At 38.3% G+C, this 24455-nt stretch overlaps 1 protein-coding gene across 1 annotated transcript in view; it reads left to right on the top strand.

The window, feature by feature from the left end:
• Positions 1–18575, top strand: part of foxk1 (forkhead box K1) — a 102404-nt gene extending 83829 nt beyond the window's left edge. Inside the window, exons 8-9 of the mRNA XM_048551897.2 lie at positions 8711–8938; positions 10252–18575. Of these exons, the coding sequence (XP_048407854.1) occupies positions 8711–8938; positions 10252–10463 (440 nt within the window). The 3' untranslated portion in view covers positions 10464–18575. The remainder of the gene's footprint in view (positions 1–8710; positions 8939–10251) is intronic.
• The last annotated feature ends 5880 nt before the right edge of the window (positions 18576–24455 follow it).

The following is a 24455-nucleotide window of genomic DNA, read 5'->3' as shown; positions in this document are numbered from 1 at the left end:
AGTACTGATGCCTCAGTCTTGTGGAGTTTGTGTGTTCTCCCTGTGTCTGTGGGTTTCTGCTGGGTGCTTTGGTTTCTTCCCACAGCCCAAAGAGGTGTAGGCTAGGTGGATTAGCCATAGGAAATGTAGGGTTATAGGGATGAAGCAGGGTAGTTGGTCCTGGTGGGATGCTATTTGAATGGTCAGTGCACACTCAATGGGCCAAATACCCTCTATCTGCACTACAGGGATTCTATGATTCCAAACAACAAACCCCACATTACAAATTTAACAAAACTTGTAACATTTAAATTTATTTAGAGAAACATCTTGCAGGTTTTCATCCATTCACTTCTTCCTTTAACAGTTGCAAGTTGCACCACATCATTCACATTGCAAGTTTGGAATCATGATAGATAGACCTAAGAAATTAAAGATCCCAGATGTTGATGACTGCAAGCAAACTTCATGCCAGGTCTTAAAAGTTAATAGCATTGCTTGGACTCCACGTTATAGATTCCACATGTCCTGTCTCCCTCTTCTACGTACACTTGTCTCATTTATTTATTATGCATGTATACCACTTCCTTCCCCCATTCACCAGGTGTCATACCATATGGGAGCAATGGGATGAAATTCACTTCTGTTTATATATTAGCTGGCCCCTTCAGGATCCAGTTAGATTTAGCAAGGATCTTCCAACTCTCAGCCCTCGCGCTTTCTAGAAAACCTCTTGCACTAGTGAAGATTTTCCTTTTCACTGCTTTGTCAACTTAGCAGACAGAAGAGAACAAGACAACAAAACAGCACCACAGGCTAAGTTTTAACCAGAACTTGAGAATGTTCTGATTCAGGGTGAACTTGCATGTTCATTTTCCTGTTCCTTAGGTAATTCCAGCAGATGGTCATCGGTGTTCTATTTCTACATGCCAATTCTTATTTTGGAGGGTGTGATACATTTTATGAACTTGGTCTAACCTTCTTCACATCTCAGTCTAGCAAGGGAGGTATGGTGAAGGAGTTTTAGTTAATCTATTCCACATGGTCCCTCAAATTATCAGTGGCTTTTAAGACCACTGTTTCTTGCCTTGACTACCCTTGAGGGAAGAATTGCAGTTAAACAGTTGGACCATTGTTTAGGAAGCATTATGTCCCACCATGCCTGACTAATGTCTACAAGGTGTTCACACAATGTCTCCCATTGCTTAGAAATGCTACCCAAGCTATTTCATGATCACTGATACTACTGCCACAATGGTGGTGCAGTTAGCATGTGAGCATACCCTATCATGTTCCACCCTTTGCAAAACAGTCAGTACTGGTAGAATAAACGTGTTAATTCCCCAGGTTGGCAACTGATTGCTTGGCTTTGGGGTTAAGTTCTGAACCTGCTCGTTACTGATCCAGAGAGTACCTCTCTTTGAGTTTGTTTCTGGTTTGCTCTGGTTGTTTGACAATTCAACTACCAGGTTTTTTAGCTTCTCTATTTCCTGACTCATTTACTTCCCTGAATAATATGCTATAATAATAATAATATAATTTTTACATGGTTGGCACCACCATTTCAATGAATCTGGTTGATTCATGGGCATTTTTGTACCTCTGCACCTGAAACTTTGGTCTGTTCTTTAGGATTTGCGTCAGCTGAATACTGAGTGTCCTGATTTTATTCCGGGCTAAGTAGGCTAAATCTTAAGATATTTGCTGCTATCCTATAACTAAATCCTGCCATGATATCTTTAATCACTGTATTTTAATCCTTTGAAAACTTCCTCAAGACTCTTGTCTCAGCTACTGTGAGCCCACTGTTCCTCTGGACCTCTGGCCTGGGATCCCTGTGCCTAAACTTCCTGTTCAGCCACCCATCTCATCAGTTTTTCAAATAACTTTCAAATCAAACCCAAGCACTTTGAAAGTAATTCCAAAACTGAAGTGTTTAGGACCATGGGTACCAACTCAACATGTACGTTATGATACAAAATCTTGTTTTTTTCATCAAGCATTTGTCCATTTGCTGTCTTAGGGCTTAATACTAAGCAAGGAGAATCTGTTGGCATTAGTTGTGAGGTTTTGCTGGCACACGCTGGCAGTGTTTGTGCAGTTATTGTGGGAGATTCAGTCATGGCCATTAGGACTCTTCATTGGAATACATTTCCTATGTGCATCTTTTACAGACCTGTAGACCATAAACATTTCATCCCATGTTCTTTAGGCGAGAGCGAGTGAACTGGGTAAAATCTTGCACATAATGTGTATTGGCCTTTGGTTGAGCAGCAACATCCTCCTATTTCTTGCTTTTAATGAATATACTAACTAGCTTTGGGGACTTTAGGTACGTTTCATCTTCTGAACTGGATCCATACTGTTATCATCATTCTTTGTTACAAGCAGACCTGTATTGCAGTACAAAGCTACTTGCTTCCCTACAGTCATATTCAACATTGCGTGCTTCATGTTGCATTCAGCACCACTTATGGTGGACTATAGTCCCTTCTGCCTTGGATGTTGGATGAAGGTCATTGTTCCCTCAACAATGGAAGGGGTGACTCTCAATCTTGAATATCAATGTGGTATGTAGCATTATGTAAGACACAATATTTGCAATTTGCTAAGGCTCTTTACCAAAGACCTTGCAAGGGGTGTTAATAATTAACTTTGTTAGGATACTATACCAGCATGCTGGTTTTCTTCAATTGCACTTTATTGCTCACCAATGTGTGGCTGGGTTGGTGTATAATTCGGTATAGGTCCCCCTTCACCGTCCTCAGTGGGAACTGTGATCCTTGGCCCACACTAATGGTCTTATTGAGGAATCCGGTTCCCTTTTTGGTGGTGTGCAGGCCCTTTCCTCATTTGGTTAATGTGGAACTGCTCAACACTGTTGAACAATGGCTTTGTGCACAGTGCTATCTGGGCACTTACGCCCACTCCTGCATAGTTTCTTACAACGACCTGGTCCTCAGTGCTCCATTCTTGGGATTTATCTTGCATATTGGAGACAATGGTGTAGTGGTGATACACTGCACTCGTAATCCAGAACCTCAGGCTAATCTTTCGGGGATGTAGATTCAAATCCTGTCCTGGCAGATGATGACATTTGAATTTGATAAGAACCTGGATTTTAAAGTTGGATTACATAGTGACCATGTAATGTACTGGAATGTCGTAGTGGCAAGTTACAGCTTCATTAGGAGGAATAGATACTGTTCACTGCAGTTGTAAGCACCAAGGCTGTGGTGTCAGGGTAATGGACATTTCCTCAGTACTGGAGAGGAACTTTGAATGGGAGGGAACAATTCCAGTTGTTGTCCATTTTTGTGCCAATGGCATTTGATTGCTCTAGAAAAAAGATTCAGCTAAAAGATTTTGTACAACTACCAGCTAAACTAAACTGTAGAACTTCTGAGGTAATAATCTCAGGATTACTAGTGTATATACGTGCATCCTAGATATCATAAAGTCGGGAGGTATGGCATACAGGGTGATTTGGCTGTCTGGATTCAGAATTGGTTGGCTGACAGGAGGCAGAGAGTGGTTGTAGATGGTAAGTATTCTGCCTAGAGGTCAGTGCTGAGTGGTGTCCTGCAGGGCTCTGTTCTTGGGCCTCTGCTCTTTGTAGTTTTTATAAATGACTTGGATGTGGAGGTTGAGGGGTGGGTTAGTATGTTTGCTGATGACACAAAGGTTGGAGGTGCCGTTGATAGTATCGAGGGCGATTGCAGGCTTCACCGAGACATTGACAAAATGCAGAGCTGGGCTGAGAAATGGCAGATGGAGTTCAACCTTGATAAATGCAAAGTGATGCATTTCGGAAGGTCGAATTTAAATGCTGAATGTAGGATTATAGGCAGGACTTTCGGCAGTGTGGAGGAACAGCGGGATCTTGGTGTTCAAGTGCATAGCTCCCTCAAAGTTGCCACCCAGGTGGATAGGTTGTTAAGAAAGCATATGGTGTTTTGGCTTTCATTAACAGGGGGATCGAGTTTAAGAGCCGCGAGGTTATGCTGCAGCTCTACAAAACCCTGGTGAGACCACACTTGGAATATTGTGTCCAGTTCTGGTCGCCCTATTATAGGAAAGATGTGGAGGCTTTGGAGAGGGTGCAAAGGAGATTTACCAGGATGCTGCCTGGACTGGAGGGCTTGTCTTACAAGGAGAGGTTGACTGAGCTTGGCCTTTTCTCTCTGGAGAGAAGGAGGAAGAGAGGTGACCTGATCGAGGTGTACAAGGTAATGAGAGGCACAGATAGAGTTGATAGCCAGAGACTTTTCCTCAGGGCAGGATTGACTGCCATGAGGGGTCATAGTTTTAAGGTGTTAGGAGAAAGATATAGAGGAGACGTCAGAAGGAGGTTCTTCACCCAGACAATTGTGAGCGCATGGAATAGTTTACCAGTGGTAGTCGTGGAAGCGGAGTCATTAGTGACATTTAAGCGACTGCTGGACATGCACATGGACAGCAGTGAATTGAGGGGAATGGAGTTTGGGTTATTTTATTTTTGGATTAGGATTATTCCACGGCACAACATCGTGGGCCGAAGGGCCTGTACTGTGCTGTACTTTTTCTGTGTTCTATTTCTATCTATGCTATGTGCAAACTGGCATAGAATAAATGGAGTCTAGATGTTAAATTTTTGGCTCAAAGATTGTTATGGGAGAAATATGTTTTAGTTAGTGGGGCACTGGCACCAGTACTAGGGTAGAAGGCAGCTGTTCTTGGGGTGTGGGATTCACTTGAACTGTGCAGGGACAGGCGCCCTGCTGAATCAAATAACTAGAGGGCTTGAAATGAAATAGTGATGGAGGGTTCAGGAAAGGCTTACAAAGCGAGAGGATATGGCAGCATTTCAGGACAATTATTTAGATGATGCCACCCACAATGGGACTGGCAAGAGCAGAGTGTATAAACAAATGTAAACAGCAGCAACATCAGAAATGGCTGGGAAAACTCAGCAGGGCTGGCAGCAGCTGTAGAGAGAAAGCAAAGTTAACATTTCTGATCCAGTGACCCTTGTTAACAGGTTTTGTTTCTTGTAAACAGCTGCATAAAGGGTAAAAGGTCAAATGAAAAACTTCTATACTTAACTGTGCATTGGATCAATGTCCTCAAAGATGGCTTTCATGTATGTTACTGCGTGGCAGATAGCACCTCAATTTGGGGGACTGGATATGCTCCCTCTCTCTTGTTTATACTTCATTGGGAGAGTGGCGAATAAGTTACAGAAGAAGGAGGACCTTCTTCCCATCAAGTTTGTGCAAAGTTACTGGGTGATCGACCTCAGTGTCTGTGGATCCTTCCTGAAGGCTAACGTGGGATGCTGTCTGCCGTGCCTTTTCATATGGTTGTTGTTGAGTAGTACCAGTTCTGTTCACCTACATGTGGTGCTCCATTCAAGTCATTGGGAACGTGCAGTTCCAGGTGTGTCGGGGGAGCGATCCTGCATTTTGAACCAGTGATTGTCCGTTTGGTGCTTGCTTTGTGTTCTCTCTTCTCCCCTGACTTGCTATCGCACTCATCCACAACTCTCCTTGAACAGAATATACCCTTCAATCACTTCAATACTTCCTTCAGTCGATTTATCTTGCCTTGATAAGGACTGATTACCCTCCTTGTTCTAAGTATGCTGTTTGTTTCCTTAACTATGCATCAATATGCCAAATTTCATAGAATTCCTACAGTGCAGATAGAGGTTATTCAGCCCATTGAGTCTGCACCAGCACTCCAATTATGCCATCCTATCCCATAACACCACATTTACTACAGTTAATGCACATAACCCTGCACACCTTTGGGAGGAAACTGGACCACCCAGAGGGGAGCCATGCAGACACAGGGAGAATGTGCAAACTTCACAGAGACAGTCATCTGAGGCTAGAATTAAATTTGGGTCCCTGTTGCTGTGAGGCAGCAGGCTAACCCAACGTGCCACCTTGCTGTTTTGGAATGCCAACCCATTGCCTTTTCAGCCCCTTCCACCTTAGAGTTGAGCGCATTCTTCCTTAGCTCTAGTGTTGCACTGGTTCTGATTATTCACACATTAACTCTCAACTAATTATACATAATTTATATAATTTTTCTTTTTCAACTCATATTTCTCCAAGTCTTTTTTATGGCTTTTGCATTCCTCCTCAGATTCCTCTGTAACCCATCCACCACTGCTTTCATCTTTCCTAATTTCTGTTTTAACATTTGTGCCTCCTCTTGTGCATTCTTTTAATTTTGTTTATAAACTGACAGCCAGTTGCCTCGCTCTGTGGCCAGGATTCAAACAGAACCTCGAGTCCACACACTTACGTCCTGTACCCTGTCTGTACATTAGAGGATATTTGCACCATTACTCCTAAAAATGCATCTTTTACATATGTAACCCTGTGCTAACACATTCCTGATTAGTCTACTTATATTTTTCCCTCTGCCTCCTGCCTAGTTCACTAATTTTGTCAACAATAACTTGCTTTGTAAGTTATATCCCCTTTTTGGCTCAGAGGTTTGCTCTGAGTATTCACAACTCAAGACTCCCAAACTATGGTTTGTGCATAACACATTTATTTGGTACTGAAAAAGAAATTTCTACTCAATTAGACTTGTACTCGTGTCCATGTGTGCAAGGTGCCTAGTCTTGGCATACATTTGGAATGGAGGAAGTGGTCAATTCTTTCCTCTTGGCCTCCGAGTAGTTGATCAGACTACTTCGTCCTGAGCTGAGCTGGCATAACCTGTCAGGGCACAGTTCCTTCTACCCAGTTCACTGGCTGATGTCCACATGATTGGCTCCGATATACTAAAGCTGACTTTGAGGCTTAGCAGTTGGCCAAAGGTCACATAGCCTGTACCTTCCTTCAATTTTTTTGATCCATCTTGTTCAGCTAATTCTCTGTTTTCCAGACCCCTCAGAACAGGCAAAACAATAAACTCCTCTCCAACTTCCTTGTTTCTAAGCAACTGGTCTAGACATGATTAAAGATTAAATTGATACAGATAAATCTATTGTTAAATTTCAGGAAACACATCATGTCTAGACCAGCATTTTGCAGGTTGTCATTTATTCAGTTCCATTAACAATTACACAGTCATACCACCGTTATCGTGTTACAAGCTTGTATTCAAGTTAGCTGGATCTTAGGAATTAAAGATCACTTAAGCATCAATGACTGCAACTTTATCCCAGTCCTTGAACATTAATATGATCAGTTGAGTATCATGGTACCGATTCAGTATGTTCATTGTCCTACATCTTTCTCCTCTGCGCTCTCCTCCCCCCGCCCCCCCCCACCAACCCCAGTTACTTGGTTTTTTTTCTGTACATGTCTTGTTTCGCCAGGTACCATTACTGAGGGAATGGGAAAGTTTGTTTTCAGCTGCCCACCATTACCTTTTCCCCATATTGTTAATTATTCAGACCGAAATTAGTTGATTCCCTGTCAAAATTTTCATTATAAAGTTGGAATAATCAATAAATAAACTCCATCTCTAAGGAAGAAAAATGTATAATCTTTATATGTAATATATAGCAATAGTTATGTCCTAATTTTCATTTCCATAATAGTATCATTTGAATGTAAGTTGTGATATCAATTTTATATGTATATAGGAATATCATTTTTGAGGTTTGGATAAAAATGTAGCATTTGGGTGACACTTTTGTTAAGGGTTTTGTTTTATAAAGAGAAATCAAATCAGGGAATCCTTTTTGGAGTAGTGATTTAATCCAGGATGTGTCAAAGAACAGGTGATTGCAAACCCCTGTGGTGTTAACGGAAGGGTGTTTATTCTGTGTTTATGACAGGCAGGATAGACACACAAGGCCCATTAGCTTTGTTTTCAGTTCAGAATTAAGTTCTGCATTTTGGTTCAGAAAGCTCTAGAGTTGAGGGCAGAAGCAAGTTTAATTTCTCTGTAGAAGAAGGATTCAGAGTCATTCAAGCTACAAGTTAGCTCAGCAGAAGGTTTAGTTTGTGAAACTTAGGAAACCAGGAGACTTTGGTTAGAACTGTGCAGGTTATAGAAACTCTGCAAGTTTAGGCTATCAGGTATGTGGAAGAGTTCATTTCAGCAGGCTTGGAAAGCACTCATCAAATTGTTTCCACAGTCAAGGTCAAAAATCTGTCAGAAGTTCGTGAAGAAGATTTCATTAACACTCATGGTATAGATTGTAATTTCTCTGAACTTGAGACTCTAATGGATAGTGGCGGGAAACAAGTTCAAGCTTATTTTGCTGTGGATTAGATCTTTCTAATTGTAATTGATATTTAAACAGTTTGTTTTTGTTTTTATTTTTATTTGTTCTTTTGTGTAATAAGCTTTGGCTCTATTAATAAAGGAAGTCTGCAACTTCATGAAAACACATTTACAATTTAATCCCAATGTTGATTAACTAAACATGAATAAATAAATGTACAATCAGTTGAGCCATGTTTCATTCTGGGATATAATTTGTCCTGTAATAATATTGGTTAAAATCATAATACTCCTCATTACTTAATATTCAGTACACAAACTATTATCACAAAGCAATGTCTCAAACAAACATGTTTGGATTTTTAATTGTTATCAATAGATATAAATATTCACTATTCTAAAATAACAAACTCACCAGCAACACAGCAGATTTGTTGTTACATGCTTAATTTTGCAGGTTGCATTTAGTATCCTTGATTTGTGATCAATATGATGACAATCACACAACATGTATTGGATCAGGGGAATGATTTTTTTTTAATTGTGTCTTCAGGAGTCCTTGATGACAAGTCTCTTGTGACCTTTACAAATGTACCTACTGGCAGTCGAGTGATTCAAACTGTTAGCAGTCAAATGTCTCAACATGTACCTGGACAGATGGTTACTATTCTGCAACAGGCACCAGCAACGTCCATGGGGCAACATCAGCTTCCAGTGAAGACAATAACTCAGAATGGCAAACATGCTGTTCCTGTGACAAGCCTTCAAGGAAATACTTATGGTAGGTAATTTTAGTAATCTGTGTTTATAAGAAATATAGGTTATAATATGAAACCTTGATTAACAATCTGGAATGGTAATGTCTTCACTGGACTGGTGATACAAAGGCTTATTTGGAGAAAAACTGCACTGAAGTTGAGAAATTCAAATTTGATTAAATAAATTAGGGATTTAAAAAAAAAGTCAATAATGCTGATTGTGTAAGTACTTCCCTTTTAGTAGCAGAGCTCCTATCCTTACCCAGCCGCCTACTTTGCAGACAACTCCAGAGCCAGAGTAATTTGGCTGACTCTTAGCTACCTTTTTGATATGGCCGAGCAAACCGCTGAAATTACTGATGATTGGTAATTGCCAGCCTTCTCACTCCTACAGTGATGCCCAGATCCTAGAAATGAATAAAAGAAAAATTGACATTGGGCAATGTGGTTAGTTCCAAATAAGCTTTATATATTCGTAACCTGCTGTACTGTGCTGTTTTGTTGAATAAGCAACTGAAGTTGGTAAGAATTATTTTAGTTTTATTACTGATTATTACCTCGATGATGAGCTATAACCAAAATTGTTTCCCAAGCCTAGGGATAGCGGCTGAATGAAGTGTGACCTTCCCACTGCTTAATCTCCATTGAGATCAGCTGTGTCAGTGCATCATGGATTTTGTGTTAAACTGTCCTATAATATTTTCACAAGCTTCATTTAACTCCCCTGTATTGAAATCTGGTTCTTAATTATATTTTATGCAGTAAACTAGAATATCATCCCATTGTGTTTTTGTTTTAAAACTGGAGAAAGTGTCTTTGCACTACCTATAATTTGAAAATAATCACAAAATGTGTTTTGTTAGAAACTTGCAACAACAAATTGCTGTTGCCCAGAATTTCAAAGTGCGTTGTGTTGGCTTAGCACACGCTTGACTGAATTGTTTGGTTAATTTTTAAATGTGTGTAATTCAGCCAAGGGAGTTTTCTGACTGGGATTTGAATTTGTCTGCCCTCATTGGTAGACTTCTCAGGCAGGAGTAAACCACTTCTTCAGTGAAATACTCCACATGGAAGGAAAAGAAATCTGGACTAATCGTTGCCCGATAGGCCCACTCCAACTAGCTGATCACAGGGACATGTTGACAATGGTGAAGATTAACAATTTAGACCTAGCCACCAACCTGGTCTCAACCAGGAAGTGTACTGCATTTTTCGAGGAAAATATTTGGAGCAAGATAGGAAATTTGTATTTGTCGGTTTGATGTTGAGGTAGAGGTTTTGATAAAACATGTAGAATGTGTATTTTATTTAATTTTAGTTTTCTTCACCTCCTCAGCTATAACTAATCCACTACAGATCCTGGCTGCGCAGGCTACATCTTCCTCCCCTGTAGTTATGAGCAAGCACCTTGTCACTGAACCACAACATCCAGCTGTGTCTCTAGGTGAGCCTGATGCCAAACGGCCCAAGATGGACGAGTCAACTGGATCAGGCTCGGGTCTTGCCGTGATCACATCAACTCCACAAATGCAGGGTGCCAGTGAATAAGGAAAACCCGGAATCGAGGAAACCAATTACAGTGGTGAAGATATACTCAAGTATGTTCCACAGAAAAAAAAACAGAATTCCAAGGTGCCAAACTGATGGGAGAAAGGAAATGAAAAAAAGCAAGCCTACCTTGAACTGAAGTGCTCGTTTTTAATGAGGAAACGAGACCAGCTGATTGTCGGATTAAGGATGGCTGAGGTGGAGAATGCAGCCATCTGCATAATTCAGGCTTTGGTCTTTTATAAGCCTTAATTTTAAAAATGTTATAAAGGATTGGTGGGAGGGAAGCAGATGAAATGACTTGAGTTCCTCTAGACACAGTGGGGTCCTGCCAAGACTCCAATCTTGGTGATGTGGAGATAGTACTCAGTAAATGTGCTAACTTATGTTCTTAATTACTACAAACCATATCGGTACTGCTGACTTGCCAATTCTTGTGCACATAGCCTTTTCAGGAGAACAGAGAATTTACTAGTTTTGATGTCTAACAATATTGCCCAGATTACATTGGAGATATTTAATTTCATCGCCCAGTATCTCAAAATTTAAGCCAATTTTCTCTTTGTATATTGCACTTCGCTAAACTGGACCCCCACAATGTGGCTCATCTGGGGAAAACCATGAGGGATCCATTATAACCAGATAAATTGTTTGGGTGAGAATATGGAAATATGGTAGCTCCTAAATGAGTGAAATTTATTTTTAAAATGGAATTAATTAAAGCAAGACAGGGCAGTTTATTAATACTGTTAAAGTCAGCCTCTTTTGGAGGGGGTGGGGTCAAAGGAGGAAGAGAATAAATGATGCCTGTGCCTTGTGCTTAATGTCAATACCTGAGATATAACCAGATTGGCCCCTGTGCTAAAATTAGTTTTCTTAACAGTGCCTGCTTCACCAAACTTTAAAAATATTGCCTCACTGAGTTACCTCGTCCAACTTGACAGTGGTGTTTTAAGTTTTTGTTTTCAATCTGTGCAGTCATGAGGTAACGATAGTTTTCCCCCAGTTCATTAGCTGAGAAATGTTTGAAGTTGATGTGACATGGTGGAGCTTTCAGCATTTCTGTAACTTGAATTGTTGAGGACAGGCCTTTCTTTAACATAAACGCTTCAATGGATAAAACAAAGAGCATTTCATGTGCTGACTATAGCAAAATGTCAAAGAGTAATTTTTTAGAAAAAATGCACTTGCAAATTGTACAAACACAGCTACACTACTTTCGTCATTGAATTCATTCAGAATTTCAATCTTCAATCATAGCATGCATACATACTCCACATATTTTAATGGAATTGGACTTCCATTTTAGAAGTGAGAGTTACATGTTCCTATTCTGAACCAATGTTTATGTATGCAAGTAGCTTAAGAAATTGGTACAACAAATTGTGATCAACTGGGTCTGATTCACTGTGCTCTGTTTTGTTTTTGACATGCTGGGGAGACAGCAGTAATATTGTGCAGCATTTTAAGAACCATCAACTGATTTCTGTAAATCTCACAAGCTCATTTATTAGCTTATGTTTGTAGATTTTGTATTCCACTAACGTTTTGTGTTTATACTTGCTTCTCAAAGTTACATTTCAGCAAAAAACATTTCCTTTAAATCTCCTTTACACAAATGTAATTGTCTCACAGCCAATATGGGTTTGATCTAGTTTGTAGTTCATTCCTGACACAGTTCAGTTTGTGTTGGTATCGGTGATGTTGGCTGGAAAAGTCATGTTGGAGGGCTCCATTAAGACTGGCTCAAGGCTGTTCTATTAGTAGATTTTTTTTGGCAAACTGGAGTTGTATTGAGAGTAGTAATGAATTGTTCTCTACGAGACTGTGCACCTCCTTGATACTGCAGATGTTAAAATATGAAGCTGTGTTGCGTGGAAATTGAGTTTCTAAAGATTAGTCATTCTAGCGAGCCCTTTGTTAATTTTGGGATAACATACAGTTTCCATCTGCACCATTAACAAAGGAAATGTAACAAAGTATAACTAGCAAACCAGTAAACTAAAATGATGACAACCTGAATTGGATGTGATGCTTGTATAACTACAGCGTTTTAAAACAGTAGTGTTGGCTCGGTCAGTTTTCAGAAAAATGATGATCGAGGCGGTTCAGATGTGGAAGTGCACTTGTTTGACAAAGCTTTATGATAGATTCAGTGGAAACCTGTTAAATGTGTCTCTGTACAGAATAATATGAAATTTCAGAAATATGTCTTCTAAAATTGAGCCACATTAAAATGTTTTAACAGCTTTCCACTGTAAATAACTAACTTTTTTTAATATCAGTGAGACTTCTGCAAGAATTTCTCTTCTTTAATCTGAATATCATCCTGAAGAATGGCAACAGTCAGGAATGGGAAAAGAATATTTTGAAGCTCATTCTTTATAACCCAGATTCTCTCATCATAGCATCCAGTTGCATTTTGAGCAACCTCAATGCCTTTATTACTTTGTCTGACAGATTATTTCAAGTATTTATTATAAAAGTTTTTATCCCTGGTCTTTGCTTTAAATGTATTTAGTAGTAATTTTTGTCTAGATCTTCTGATCCTACTTTTGACCTTCGTTTTGGGTAACTTAAAATTTCAGAGCAGTAAACTGAAAGTATTTGATTTGGTGAGGATGGGGTGTTAGTGCTCAATTCAGTGAGATTTCATTGCATTTAAACTTCCTCAAAGTGAGATTTGAAATGCAAAAGCAATTGACTAATGGGTTAATTAGGTTCTTCTACTTTTTTTTTTAAAAAGGTATAATGTAAAATCATAGCACCGGAGAATAAATTTTAAACATTGTAAAACAATTATTGTTATTGACTAGTTACTCAAAGAATTCTGCGTATCTTTTAGATTATAAACTACAAATTACTTTTGTGGGGGTGAGAGAGAAATGGTGCAGCATACTTAAACTGGGACAGAAATTGTGAGGTCCCCACTTCCCCACCCCAAGTCTTCATTTCTTGCTTATTCACCAGAACATCTGACAGACCTACACTTGAAGCCCATCGAAAAAAAACTCTGAACTTAATATTGATGGTCCTTGTAACTTCCTCCTTGTCATTCAGCATTCCATACACCATGCACTGTATTCCAATTGATGACAAAATTGCATGCAATTCAACTGGAATTTTTCATGCTTGAAATTAAATTTGCTACTGCTGTGAAAATGTATAGATAGAAGACGAATTGCAACTCGATTTTGAACAATGCAAGTCTGATGTCGGTCTGTCAACACAACCTGCCTGATGAGGGCAATGATAGTCAAGTCTGACATGAAATAGATTTTTTTCTTCTGACAATGCAGTACATTCACAATGTACACAAAGCCACATTTCTCCATTATGAAATGAAATCAGTTTCAAATGTTTAAATTTGTAATAATCAGCAATTTATAAACTGTAGTGCAGTCTAATCCCTGTTGTTAGCAGTACTTGCCAACTCTGATTGTATTGCTGTCTAACATTTTTGAGCACAACCGTCCCACATCTTGTAAAAAAAGTTTCTAAAAGGCATGTTTTTATCACCTGAATAGAATGTGCTGCAGGTGAAAATACTCAGTAAGGACATTTTATATATTTATTAATTGTCAACCAACAAAGTATAATTCACACAGTGCAAAATATTTGCAATGTCTGTTTCCAATCAGTCTTTAATACCCAAAAATAAGCAGTGAAGGTGATGCACTATTATTTGAATATTTTTAACAATGTAATTATAGCGCTGTCTCCAAAATCCGTTTATAATACAGATCCGAGCATCTCCAAACATGGGTTTGGGAAAAGAAAACGGTTTCAAAAACTTTAATTTATGATTTGGATTTTAAAGTATAAATCCAGTATTTGAATTTCTTTGCATTGAGGGTTATCTTGAATGGAATGGAATAATTTGGAAATACCACATGGGGCTATATTTCATTGATCTGTAAGCAGTGCACAAGTTTAATTTTACATGTGGGATGAAGCTTGATTGCATTTTCTTAAAAATGTACTATGAGAGATATCAGTCCATGTAGTGTCTGTCTCATTAAGGCTAGTACGGTACTAAAGATAAATATGATTATTTTTTAGTATTAGCTAATCTTTTGGGCCTAAGTTAATATTTTCATGGGTCCGTCAGTTCTTCTTTCTATTAAAATCTTTAGATAAATCATTTCTCTTTATCGCTGACTCTTAAATTCAAATTCCAAGTCATTATTTTTGTTAACTGAGAAATTTAATTTATGACTAGGAGACGATAAAGACTGCAGATCCTGGAAACCAGAGTCAGTAACTGTGGAGCTGGACGAACACAGCAGGTCAGACAGCACTAGAGGTGCAGGAAGGTCAGCGTTTCAGGGCAAAACGTTGACTTTCCTGTTCCTCAGATGCTGTTTGACCTGCTGTGTTTATCCAGCTCCGTGTGTATTGAATTTGATTTAAGCATCTTTGTGTAATTTTCTTTGTTTAATGCGACATTTCCTAACTGAAATTTGAAAGATTCGGGCTGAGATTCTGTTCTAACAGAATGCTCCATATCTGCCGGGTTCTAGCCATAGGACAGTAGGCAAAGCCCCCATCAGCCCTTTATTAGTCAACTGACTATTGTTTGTTTCTGCTTCTTAGTAATCTTCCAGAAGTCAACATGTAGCAGATGGAAGGAAATCTGATCTCACCAAATTACTGCTAACAAATTGTGAAGGTGGGAATGAGGCCTCATCCACCATAAGATTACCCAGATTATGGGGAATGTATATTTTTCTCCCACAATATGTTGCAAGCTATGCAGTTTATTCTTCTTTACTTTTACTCTGTGCCATCTTCATCCCACCATATTGCCAATAATCAAATCTGTCAGCTAGCATTTTTGGTAACTTCGGTCGGGGTAGAGTAATATCATATACACAGGTGAATAAACATGTTACTTCGCATCTGCTACCAATGGCTGTTGTATAATTCTGTAAAAATAGAACTGAGATCTATTTATCTCCATTTGATTTCATTTTAAAATCCAGCTCAAGCTCTTAGACTTTTCAGCATTGAGAAATTTTCCCAAATATTGTTCAAATGAATAAAGTGTCTTCCACTCATAGAATCCCGAAGTGCATAAGGAAGCATTTGGCCCATTGAGTCTGGACCATGCATCCCACCAAGATAGCCCCTACTCTGTCCCCACAATTACCATGGCTAATCCACCTAACCTGCACATCTTTGGACAGTGGGTGGAAACTGGAGCACGCAGAGAAAAAATACACACGGATGGCATGCACACTCACATAGAAAATTGCCAAAGGCTGGAATTGTACCTTGATCCCTGGTACTGAGAGAGAGCAGTGCTAACCACTATGCCACCCAAAAATGAAAATGACAGTTTGACTTTTGCCAGAAATCATCCTGCAGTAGTAAATTCCACAATCCAGAAGGTTTTGAATGTGTTAGAGACATTACAATGCAACTTTTTCTTAAAATTTTAAAACCATTCACTTTTACAACCAAACATGTAGCTCTTGTTCTATTAGCATTGTGGTAAATAATTTCAGTAAGGATAAGAACTTAATTGCAATAATATTGAAAATTTACAGTTTAGAACCATGCAAATTAATTTCGTCCTGTATCAAAATGGTTTTTTAAAAAAAGTCTGTTTGTTGGTGGTCTTCTGCACTTTTTGTGTTGATCATTGCAAGTGCACTCAATACTGCACTTCAACATGTTGGTATGCCTTTCCTTTAGTTTATAACATGGCCTAGTAGATAAGTGAAAGGAAGCTAATTTGCAAACAAGTACTTTCACTCGGCTGTGGTACTTCGTATTTTGTAGCTTCGTGCTTTGCTAGCCATGTATTGCCAGCAGTCTCTGTTATTAGAAGGAATAGTGCTGCTACTTCTGTGGTGGACAATTATAATACCATGACACAGATTATCTCAGGTATATCTCATGTATAGTGAGGAAAACAAAATGGAGCAATGAGCTTGAGCATAAATTGTCCAAATCTGCTTTTTTATTTTAAACAAAATGGAGCAATGAGCTTGAGCATAAATTGTCCAAATCTGCTTTTTTATTTTAAAGTGTTGAACTTTTCAAATTAATGGCAACAAACTAGATGCTGCTATGAGATAGTTATTAATGTGGACTATCTGCAAACTTCTGTAAAAGGGCAGAGAGGCATGTCTGCATTCTTCTTATCTGGTCATCTAGGTAGACTTAACCAGCAGAAATAGATCAGTAGTTAACAGCACATTTCAGAAATGATGGGACAATGTTTGATCCAATTGTTTTGCATGTTACAATTAGTTAGCTTCGGATTTTGTAGAAAAATAATTCAGAAAAAAGAACAGTAACTTCTGGAATTACAACGTAGCTTCATTAGTTTCTGAAAATAAACAAATTATTTTTTTCTAATGCAGGCTGCTCAAGTTTGATAAATTTAATTCTCCATTCTAAGAAAATGCTGATCATCTTAATAAACTAGCTAAGTGGCAGGGTATATGTTAGAATGAATGTGTAAATTAAGATGTTATTTTGAATGTAACTGTTTGATCGGAGACTTTTCACTATTCTGGGCACATGGTATACATCTAACTAAGGATAATGTCTAATTGAGCAGTGCAGTGACAATTTTATGTATTTAGAAAACCATATAAATACTACAATTGGCAAATTAATTGTCAGGTTTTTTCCTCAGTGAATACTACACTGCCTCACCCTGTGTTATTCAATTCATTATAAATCTGTGACAGTTTAAGGAGAAATAAAATCAAACTCTTATGTTTTTCTACGTTTGCAGTTTTATTTTTAAACCAATACATTGTTTTTAAAAGTTTAGTAGGAACTCATTAAAATTAAAGTTGCAATTTTAAAACAATGTAACTTTTTTGATGCATATTGTTTAATTGTACAGATTTTTAGGGAAGTTAGTGCCTAATTATCGCACAGGAGTTGTTATGTTTTAAACGCTAGTTAGCTATCCAAAGGGGTCCAGAAGCAACCTCCACCAAACTGTTCAAAATTACTTGCTGGCCACAAAAGCTATTTTTGTGGCTTCTTAACTATAGGTTTTATGATATGCCAAATTATATAATCTGCTTTGCTCACTGTGTGGGACCCTATAGAGCATGTAATATCTCCTAATATGTGAAGTTATAGATAAACCTTTCTTCAAATAATCTTTTTCATTGTATTTTTCTAACAAAAGCACAATGTTTGAATTTTAGTTTTGAAAGAAAACAAAGTGTAATAGTAAATAAATAATTTCATGATTTCTTTGTTTAGTTTATTTATGGGTGTGTAAAATGGACAAGTATCAGATTTGTTTCCAAGTTTTGACTTCAGTGATTTACACCTCCAATGTTAACAGCTGTTTAATGCATCTTAGGGAAAGGTGATGCCTTTCTGGTGAGGCTGCAACCTGTGGCTTTCATTTGGCACTAAGAGAATGGAATAATTTTGATTGTTCCAAACATTTCTGCAATATTTCCTTTACATTTAACCTCAGTCTGAAAAAGGCAGAGTAGAAAGCACACAGGAAAATAGCCTCCAATCTTGTGATTGCTCCCTATTCTGTTGTATTAACTGCTGCTTCTTAATGTGGATTTTCAATTAGCTGCTTAGATTTAAGTGAAAATCAAAGTTATTGCAGACAGTGTAGAAAAGGTGTGAGACCTTTAATGGTCTCTGGGGGAGAGAATGTGGTTTCAGCTCTGCAGGCTGTGGTTACAACTTCACCTACATCTGAATCTGAAAATGGTCCGACTGAGGGACTGATAGCATGCTTGGTTCCCACATGTAATGAATGGATGCTGATTTAGGTTTTCAGTTTAAAATGTGAAGCCACCTTTTCTGTATGGTGATGGAACACAACCTTTTAATATTTGTTCTTGTCTTCAAACAAGTTTCTACTTTATTTACAACTTCAGGTGAAGTTTTGCACATCAATAGATTTTATCTTGCTAGATTCTTCAAGCTGTCTCATGACAATGTTGTGAAAGCAGGTCAATGAGGTCTCCTAACCTTTTATGTGCTAATGTACAGGAATGTGATCAAGGAGGTGGATTTCTTTCATGCACTAAGTGGGGTTTAAAAAAAAGTTTACAATTTCCTTTGGCATAGGATAGGACATTCACACCCCCCCCCCCCCCACTCCCCGTAATGAATTTTATTAAGGTTAAAAAATTTATGAGCAAGTCCTGTTCCTCTAATACAATCTGTCACTTTAAAATTAGCAATTTTAGTTTGCTGTTTTATGTTCGATTTGGAGCTCTTTTCCAAAATGTTTGAAAAACTATTCAGATCAAAGAGCTGATGGTTTTACATGCACTTCCTACATTTTTCATTTGATGCTAATTGTAGTGTGTAGAGTTTCTTGCATAGATGCATTACATTTTCAATTGCACTCCCTCTTCAAAATGTAGGATTTAGCTGTACGGAGCCTTTTTTAAAAAAATGTCTTTGAATAGCATTTTCCCACATGCACCTCTTTTTCAGGCTGCTAGTCTTGTAAATTCCTTTTACAACAAATATCCAGCTGTGTCTACCACTCAACTTGCAATTCTTTCCACACCAGCCATTGCTATCTGTTGGGAAGTTAGCTTGATGATCTATTCCCAATTTTCTGTATTTTTACACAGTAAAAAACTCACTGTCTGCTGGAGCATATCTTGAGTGTGTTGGTGCTTTCAGTATTACGATCAGATCATTGGGCACATTCAGGCAATGAACTGGCCTGGGTCTCTTGTGGTTGGAATGTGGGTGGGGTAGAGGAGAGTGGGGTGGATGGAGAGTGGTATGGATTGGAAAATTGGGGCTGAGTGATAGAACCCTTTCTCCAACACTTATTTGGGAAAACGGCATTCCTGAATTTGACTGGTCTTGCTGGGTGATCTTTGTCATGAAATTAATTTCAAAAAGTATCTACTCTTTCCCTTTCACATTTCCTCATGTTTTAAGAACATAAGGAACAGATGTTACCTTCCTGTTCCCTGAAGAGATGTTGATTTATCTTGTCTCAGTTAATTTAGAAAATCTAAACTAGATGAAAGTATGTTGTCAGGCTTAATTATAGTGAAATAAACAAAAATGGAATGAAACCTGGAACTATGTAGTAAACCAGAGATCTAAAAAGAGGAAAGAGAAGTTCATGTTTTGCAAGTTACTGTACATAATATATGAAAAATAGAAAGTAGGTTCCAACAAGCAACTGCAAAATGACTTTTTAGCATAGTATGTGATGATGTCTTAAGTTCATGGTCAGATTGCATTCGACTATTACTCTAACACACATTTTGCCAGCCAGTTAATGTTAGCTATCTCTGCCTGTCTTTAGCTCAGTGACTCCCCCATAAACATATTTTTGGTAGTTCATCTAAAATTAGCGATACTTTATAGAATTTTTTTCCCTCTAATTGTTAAGTCAGAATGAGGGAATTGAGCACAGTTTATCATCTTCCCTTTTTCCCCAACCCCTCAAAGAATGGTAACTAATCAGTTAAGACTGTTTTTCAATCTTGCTGCTACAAGTCATTGATTGAGAAGAAGCACTTCTACATATGGTGTCCTTTTAACAAAAGAATGGGGGCAGGATTACAGAGCATTCAGAATGCTTTTGCTTTCGTATCCAACATTATACTAATAATTGGAAACATAATGTATGTCAGTATGAATACATTGCACAATTTTGAAAGCACAAATATGTTGCAGGTACAGCAGGTCCATCAGTATCGAATGTCTCATCCCCAAAAATAGGATGCCCAGCTCTCCCACAAAGCATAAGTCAATGAATGAACATTTCATTGTGAATTATTCTCCAGGTCTCCTGATCATGTTTAAGTTATTTGTATTGAAAGGTGTGGTTTTGAATGTTTGATACGTTGGGTGCAGCTGGACAGAGTTCCCCTTTGCTTGCTGCACCTTAAATTAACCCAGCACTGCCATCTTAGTTTGTGTATGAAGCACTGAACAGCAGCTAAGACTTGTGGAATCACATGACAGTACGTTACTGTCTTCAGGACAAGGACAGAGTAATTGATGAAACAGCTTATGTGGGAGGGCAGAAATAGTCTGATTATGTGTTATAAGATTGCAATGTGTACTCCTTTTATGAAAGCATTTATGATGTTGCTCATAGCAACTAGGTCAATACCTGCACATGATCCAAAACAGTGAAGCTGAATGTAGTGGATAATTGTTTAAATTACTTCAGTGTCTCAAAATTCATCAATTTTGTACAATAATGAAGTGAAATACGTGAACTGTTTTTCCACCATTGGATCATGTTGCAGTATTTCTTTCTCAGAATGTGTTTTTCTTTGTCATATCTTTGAATTTGAGTGATGGCAGAGCACATTAAATGTTGGTTTTGTTTGCATAATGGGAAACACCCAAGCAGTCTTAGAGTCAACAGGTCATTGGGTTGAAGGTTACCAGACTCGTACCTGGGTCCAATTTGGTCATGAGTGATTCGTCGCTGGAACTTTAAAGTATTGGGATGTAGACATTTCTCATTTCTTCTGGACATGTCCATAGGACTCTGTGTAATGACACTCTGCTTCTCTTTCCCGTTTAAGTTACTGAGGAAGCACATTCCCGAATATGGTTTGTATTTAAAGGGCTTGTGCAAATAATTCATGAAATGTTATGTTAACTTCTGTGGACTGAATATTTCAAATTGTCAGTTTTACTCCCTTCTCTGCAATCTTTTTTAAAAATGAGGAACCTTGGTAGCCTTCAGCACTGATGGTTTTTGCTTCCATGGCACCTCAAGGTGTGGGACTGTGACATTGTGTGAGACGAAGCAGCATTAAAAATGGACAGCAAACACCTGCATGTGGATGGTTAGTGCGGGGTAGACACTACTGGTTGGTCACAGGATCCCACAGAACACATTTGGCACTTACTCTTCCTGGAATTGTGTTTAAATTCACTATGCGAAGAATTTAGGAATATGTCAAGTAAAACTTATTAAACTGTTTCCATTGATGTATTTGTATTTTATTCTGGATGTTTGTTTAATCAGGCTAATGAAAGTGAAGTCATACTGCTTTTTGTTATTAACAGCGATCCGATTGTGATTTTAATGTAATGAGGGATGTTGATGATGGGCTAAGTTTGAAAGTTTCTTCTTATTTTTAAACAAAACAGTCTCTTTTTGTGTTTCTTTGATTTTTTTTATTCCCTGTTTCTGTTCATGGTTATCTATATTATGAAAAATGGCTGCCACTGCTGCAGGGAAGGTACCCTGTGGTTCCCTTCAGCATCAGGTTTTAATGACAATTAAAAATATGCATTAAAGAGTACTTCTCCAAGCTCGTTGTTTTCTTTTCCTTGTTATGGCATCCTGGCATTTTGAAGCCCAAGATTAGACATGGCTGCTTCGGAATTAATGGATGAATTAGTTGCAGTCAGGAATGTTAGGTATTTGTGTAACACTGCTTCCCACTGTGATCCTGATATGAGTTTGGAAAACTGTCATAACCCTTCATTTGAGAAATGAGAGAGCAGGTGTACTCTGTTATAGCTCAGAGTTCTACAGCAACCATTACGGTTTCAGAGCTTACATCCTGGTCTCCACTCTGCAAAGCTTTGCTGTATAAACTCGAATAGAACGCTGTTTTCTTGACAAGTATAGTTTAAGAAAAAAGTGTAGATCAGTAAAGGGAAATGCTGGATTCTTGATAAATTCTAATATAGAATTGATTAACAACGACTCTGTGCATGAGTCTAATCAGCAATTATATGTAGTCTCAGCTTCATAAAAGTATGAGAAACTAACCACAACAGGAATAATGTATGATAAGTGCTCCTGACAAGAAAGATGTAGATTTAAAATGTAAGTAAAATAACATAATTGGAATTGTAATATTCCCAGTGGCCAGACAGTTGAGAACTAGGGGTGACAGCCTAAGGATATAGGGTAGGACAGAAATGAGACATTTCTTCACTCGGAGAGGGTGAGCCAAAAAAAGCAGCTGAAGACAAAATATTGAATGTTTTCACGAACATGTTAAATATAGCTCTTAGGACTAAAAGGTATGTGGAGATGGTGAAGATAGGATACTGAGTTGGATGATCAGCCGTGATCATAATGAACAGCTGAGCAGGTTGGAAGAGCCCATGATTCAATAAACAATTTAGGTGTTCAAGTTAGAGAGCATGTTGTTGGAATCCTGATCAGTATGAGATGACCATTAAACAGTGAGCCTTTCAACTCAGACCCGAGTACACTTAATAGGCATCTGAATCATACAAAGCTGTTTCATGTTCTGATAAAGGTGCCATTATCACTGCATCAGAGCAATGTTATTGCAGTCTCTTATGCTGCTGCATTTAGTAGTGTTGCAAACAGGCTTTCTTGTTTGTTTAAAATTGCGGTGACATCTACAATCACAAAAGAAGCAATTTCTATTCCACCTCTTCGAATTAACATGTAGGAAATTTTTATTTTGAGAAAAGCAGGAAACAAGTAAGTGGACATAGTATTTCCTTGCCAGTTTGTAGAAAGTTAGTTCAGGATGTGGGTTTGCTCGCTGAGCCAGAAGGTTAGTTTTCAGACATTTCATCACCATTCTAGGTAACATCATCAGTGAGCCTCCGATGAAGCGCTGGTGTTATGTCCCGCTTTCTGTTTATCTGTTTAGGTTTCCTTGGGTTGGTGATGTCATTTCCTGTTCTTTTTCTCAGGGGATGGTAGATTGATTTGGAGCCAATGTGTTTGTTGATGGAGTTCCGGTTGGAATGCCATGTTTCTAGGAATTCTCGTGCGTGTCTCTGTTTGGCTTGTCCTAGGATGATGTGTTCTAGAATGGACAAGCCAAACAGAGACACGCACGAGAATTCCTAGAGGCATGGCATTCCAACCGGAACTCCATCAACAAACACTTTGATTTGGAGCCAATCTACCATCCTCTGAGAAAAAGAACAGGAAATGACATCACCAACATGGGAAATGACATCACCAACCCAAGGAAACCTAAACAGATAAATAGAAAGCGGGACATAACACCAGCGCTTCATTGGAGGCTCACTGATGTTAGCTAGAATGGTGACGAAACGTCTGAAAACTAACCTTCCAGCTCAGTGAGCAAACCCACATCCAGAACGTCAACCTGAGCTACAAATCTTCTCAAAACTTGCTAAAGTTAGTTCAGTTTTCTATCTGCATTGCTACCGTTATGTTTTCTTTTATCCCTCCTATCCAAATATTAGTGTTTGTTTACATTTCTAAACTTCAAAAGGCATATCCGGTAAAATGCCATTTCAATTGTAATACTTTTTATTAATTTAGCTCAGTCTTTTTTTTAAATTTAGTAAGATCCAAACAACAATCATCCTCTGGCCTAAAGTGCCATGTTTAGAATTTTTCCAAACTCCTCCTCTTTGTGTCCTGTTTGCTTTGAATTTAGTCATTAACCAAATATTCGCTAAAATTAAATTTAGCCTATGTCTCAATGTAAACTTGAACTACAGAGTTGGATGTTACATTTTATCACCCCTCTCCATTTGCGGTTTGAGCAGATGATGTGTTGCGTTTCAGATATTCAACAATTGCGTTTGAATCATATTCTGCATTTTACAAGACACCATTGAGTGTAATTTAAGATTTTATTTATTTGAGTTGCGGAAAGGAGTAAAAATGTTTGTAATGTATAAAAAAAATTGAGCAGAGTTTTTTAATCTCTCCAAGTACATTTGGTCTTGTTTTCAGCTTACATAAAAACTGGATTCTTTTTATTGTTTAAAATTTTACCCCCCAGTAAGCTTTCAGAGTTTATATGGTATCACATGGTGAATAAAAGAATCATTTCTTGGAACAGAAGATTAATAAAGTGGTTTGTTCTACATGACGTCCTAAGCTAATGGTGAGGATGGAATGTATGGGAGGTGATTGTTTAAATGACCATTTGATATGACCGCACCATAGGTTGAACATCTTGGATCTGCTTATGACAAGTTTAGATTAGATTTCCCACCGCGTGGAAACAGGCCCTTCGGCCCAACAAGTCCACACCGCCCTTTGAAGCATCCCACCAA

Source organism: Stegostoma tigrinum, chromosome 23, assembly GCF_030684315.1.
Source record: "Stegostoma tigrinum isolate sSteTig4 chromosome 23, sSteTig4.hap1, whole genome shotgun sequence".
Lineage (NCBI taxonomy): Eukaryota > Metazoa > Chordata > Chondrichthyes > Orectolobiformes > Stegostomatidae > Stegostoma > Stegostoma tigrinum.
This window is presented reverse-complemented; position numbering and strand designations above follow the sequence as displayed.